Consider the following 4,148-nt stretch of genomic DNA (forward strand, 5'->3'; position numbering starts at 1 on the left):
TCCAATTTCAATTTTGATAGGTATATTATTTCAACACCGTATATTAAGTTATACCCCTAAACTTGGAGGTCATATCAATTTAAATCTAAATTAATAACTATATCAATCCAACAATTTAACCTTCGATTGTATTTCATCTAGAAAAAACTCGTGTGAAACTTATCATTGTATTAGTTAAACTTTTAAACCTTCGTACATAAACCAACATTGATTCTTAATTAATATTTTTTTTTGTAAACGTGACATTTGAAAAATCTACACATGCAAACAAAATCAATTTGATCCAAATGGATTGTTTTATGAAAATTTAGGAATATAACTTATTCAAATTATAAGTTGAATGAAATTTAGAGAATTTTAGAATATTAGAGATGTTATCTAGTGTGTTTTGTTTCTTCTTTATTCTCTAGTCTCTTTTGAGTATGAGATATTTTCTATCATGTTTGCTGTTACTTGGTCTGTGCCGAGCTGTGGATTCCTCTTATTGTTGTTTAATCTATATATCTGCAAAAAAAAATTTAGAAAAAAATATAAATCAATACACTTAAAAAGTCATGACATAAATCACTACAATGGATTATTACTCTAGTGGTATAAATTGATATATGTACCATTTTTATTAACTTTTTAACAGAGAATATATGCTTAAGGAATTGAGAAACTTAACATGTGATGTGTAATTAACAAAGCACATGCTAAGGGTTAAACATTTGGTCATAATTTAAACTCTCCAGACCCCGAACATAAAGGCAACCTTGTCCAAATTCATAGATGAGTTTACAATTTAGCCTTTAAATCAGGATAACAATTCAAAAATTTCTCCATTTTCTTTTCCCACAAATTTCTCCATTTTCTTTTCCCACAAAATCTCACCTAGTTCTTCCACCGTAAATTTACCCACTTGTTGGAAAAATCTTTTCTTTTAATATTATTCCTTTCATTTTTTCTTTTTTGGCTGTTTGTTTGTTTGTTGTTTGAAACAAAATTTTCTGAGGGTTTTTGATTTTTTCTGTTCTCTGTATATAAATAAAGATATTTGTATGTTCAGCCATCCTCTGGAGAAGGAAATTTCGTTTCTTTTCTATCTTCTTCTTCCCTTCCCTTCTCTATCTTTTATCTCCTTCCTTATCTGTGTCTCTCTTATGCTCTCTTTTTGAAATCCCAATCAATTGTTGGTTTTTTCAGGAGGGATCAAAGAGAGACATGGAGGCCGTTTTGCAGAGCAAAGGGCTTCTTTCTCTTCCCCCAAATCCCAAAACCAGGAGTTTATTACCTTCTCATGGCCTTAGACAAAGGATTTTATCTACAAATCCTCGAAATCTTTCTGGGTTTTCTCTTTCCTCAAATGGGTTTCAAAGATTTCAAGGATTTGTATCAAAAAACCCTCCCTTTTGTTCTAATGAACGAGTTTCTTTAATCTGTAGGGCTGAAGCTGCGGCAGCTCCGGCGGCGGATTCCGATGGTCAGTCGGGGTTTGGTGAAATTGAGACCCCGAAATTTTTGGGGATTGAGGTTGAAACCCTTAAAAAGATTATCCCTCTTGGGCTTATGTTCTTTTGCATCCTTTTTAATTATACGATTCTTAGAGATACTAAGGATGTTTTGGTTGTGACTGCTAAAGGTAGCAGTGCTGAGATTATTCCATTTTTGAAGACTTGGGTTAATTTACCTATGGCTGTTGGTTTCATGTTGTTGTATACCAAGATGGCTAATGTGTTGCCTAGACAGGCTCTGTTCTACTCTGTTATTGTTCCATTCATTGCCTTTTTTGGGGCTTTTGGGTTTCTTTTATATCCTCTCAGCAATTATATTCATCCTCAAGCTTTTGCTGATAAGCTTCTCAACGCTCTTGGCCCGAGGTTCCTTGGTCCTTTGGCTATTATGAGGATTTGGAGCTTCTGTTTGTTTTATGTGATGGCTGAGCTGTGGGGAAGTGTTGTGGTTTCTGTTCTGTTCTGGGGATTTGCCAATCAGGTATAATTTCAAAAGCTTTATCATTTGATTCTGATTCGTTTTGTTATTTATGATGATTTGGTTTTTGTGTTGTTGACTGCTGCTGATGATTTCGATCTTGTTTGATTGTGTGTTGGATGTCGAATATTATTGAATGACGAGTCTTGTTTGTTTCTTCTGGATGCTAGTTTTTGCTCCTGTTGTTCCCATGGCTTCACATGGTTTGTTTTGTGAAATATATTTTGAGTGTATGATGAGGTTGAAGATATGTGAAATGGAAATGAATTAGTTCAGTTGCATTTGTGTTTTAGTGAAAAATATTGGTTTCCCCCTACATACCAATTCTTGCTACGAGTCTGCTGGTAATCGTTTAGTTCTTTAGCTTATGTTTTGATCATGTATGGTTAGGTTTCATTGAATCTCTGTGGCCAAAATAGCAAATTTGAAAGGATTAGCTCATTAATTTTCTCTTCTTTGATTGCTATTTTCCTGCAGATTACTACTGTTGACGAAGCCAAAAAGTTCTATCCCCTATTCGGACTTGGTGCAAATGTTGCCCTCATTTTCTCGGGCAGAACAGTGAAGTATTTCTCAAATATGAGGAAGCACTTGGGTCCCGGAGTTGATGGTTGGGCAATATCTCTGAAAGCAATGATGAGTATCGTGGTTGGTATGGGACTTGCTATCTGTTTCCTGTATTGGTGGGTGAATAAATTTGCTGCTCTTCCCACTCGCAGCAAGAAGAAGAAGGTAACGTCTTTAGGTCCTACTGTTATATTTATAGTTATAAGAATGCCATTGGAATGAACCCTTGGCTTCCGCATATGGGTTGGAGCCAAAGATTATCTTGTCAACAAAGTAATGCATAGCCATACTATTATCTTTTTTGACAAATGATTCTGAGTATTTATGATTCTTGTATTCATTTACAGGCGAAGGTTAACATGGGGACAATGGAGAGCTTGAAATTCTTGGCATCTTCAAGATATATTCGGGATCTTGCTACTCTGGTGGTTGCGTACGGCATCAGTATCAATCTTGTTGAGGTTACATGGAAATCAAAGCTCAAAGCACAGGTTTGTTGCATTTTACATTGGAATATCTGTCTAGCAATCAGCTTGTTGCTCTATAAATAATACCTTTATCCAACTGTGCAGTTCCCCAGCCCGAACGAATACTCCTCTTTCATGGGTGATTTCTCAACCGCTACTGGAATTGTGACATTCGTAATGATGTTGCTAAGTCAATATATATTCAACAAATACGGATGGGGAGTTGCAGCCAATATTACGCCCACAGTGCTCCTCGTCACTGGGGTTGCTTTCTTTTCATTGATCTTGTTTGGAGGCCCGATAGCACCAATGCTTACACAGTTCGGCTTAACTCCTCTTCTTGCTGCTGTTTATGTGGGTGCTATGCAAAACATCTTCAGCAAGAGTGCCAAATACAGTTTGTTTGATCCTTGCAAAGAAATGGCTTACATTCCTTTGGACGAGGATACCAAGGTATGCTAATTTCACAACTTGTTCGTACTAATTGTCTAAATCATCATTTGAGAATTCATTTTTGGATCCCTCTGTGTGACAAATGCTTGTGTTTCAGGTTAAAGGGAAGGCTGCCATTGATGTTGTCTGCAACCCGTTGGGGAAGTCTGGAGGTGCTCTCATTCAACAGTTCATGATCTTGACATTTGGATCTCTTGCAAACTCGACTCCATACCTCGGAGGTGTCCTGTTGGTTATTGTGCTGGCATGGTTAGGAGCAGCTAGATCGTTAGACAGCCAATTCAGTGCACTGCGTCGGGAAGAAGAGCTCGAGAAGGAGTTGGAAAGATCAGCCGTGAAGATCCCAGTCGTGTCGCAGAACGACGGTGACAATGGCTCCCTTGCGAGTCGCTCGCCTTTGAACCCGACAACAGGTGATTCTGCAAGCAGTTCATCTGAAACCTCAGCACCCACAAATGCTTAGATTTGTTTTTTCAATTGCTAATTCAAACAAACATGGAGAATTTGGTTTGTTTGGCTTAGAATTTTGTCTTAGTTTTATAGAAATAAAAGTAGCCAAAGACAGAATGTGATCTGACTTTTTCCAGAATATCTTTTTTCTTTCTCAATATAAATTCAATGGCGCTTGTACCGTATTGGTAATCGCATTTTATATATAATGGTGGTGAATCCCCCCAGTTTTATTTGTAA

The 4,148-nt window shown here is 36.9% G+C and overlaps 1 protein-coding gene across 1 annotated transcript; it reads left to right on the top strand.

Annotated features, from left to right (window-relative positions):
- The first annotated feature begins 734 nt into the window (after positions 1-734).
- LOC103489919 (plastidic ATP/ADP-transporter-like) lies at positions 735-4,148 on the top strand. Its single transcript, XM_008449260.3, has 5 exons — positions 735-1,974; positions 2,449-2,703; positions 2,886-3,029; positions 3,111-3,458; positions 3,556-4,148. Exons 1-5 carry the CDS (start codon positions 1,204-1,206, stop codon positions 3,919-3,921), a joined length of 1,884 nt encoding a protein of 627 aa, XP_008447482.2. The 5' UTR covers positions 735-1,203; the 3' UTR covers positions 3,922-4,148.

The sequence above is a fragment of the Cucumis melo genome, chromosome 4, assembly GCF_025177605.1.
Source record: "Cucumis melo cultivar AY chromosome 4, USDA_Cmelo_AY_1.0, whole genome shotgun sequence".
Lineage (NCBI taxonomy): Eukaryota > Viridiplantae > Streptophyta > Magnoliopsida > Cucurbitales > Cucurbitaceae > Cucumis > Cucumis melo.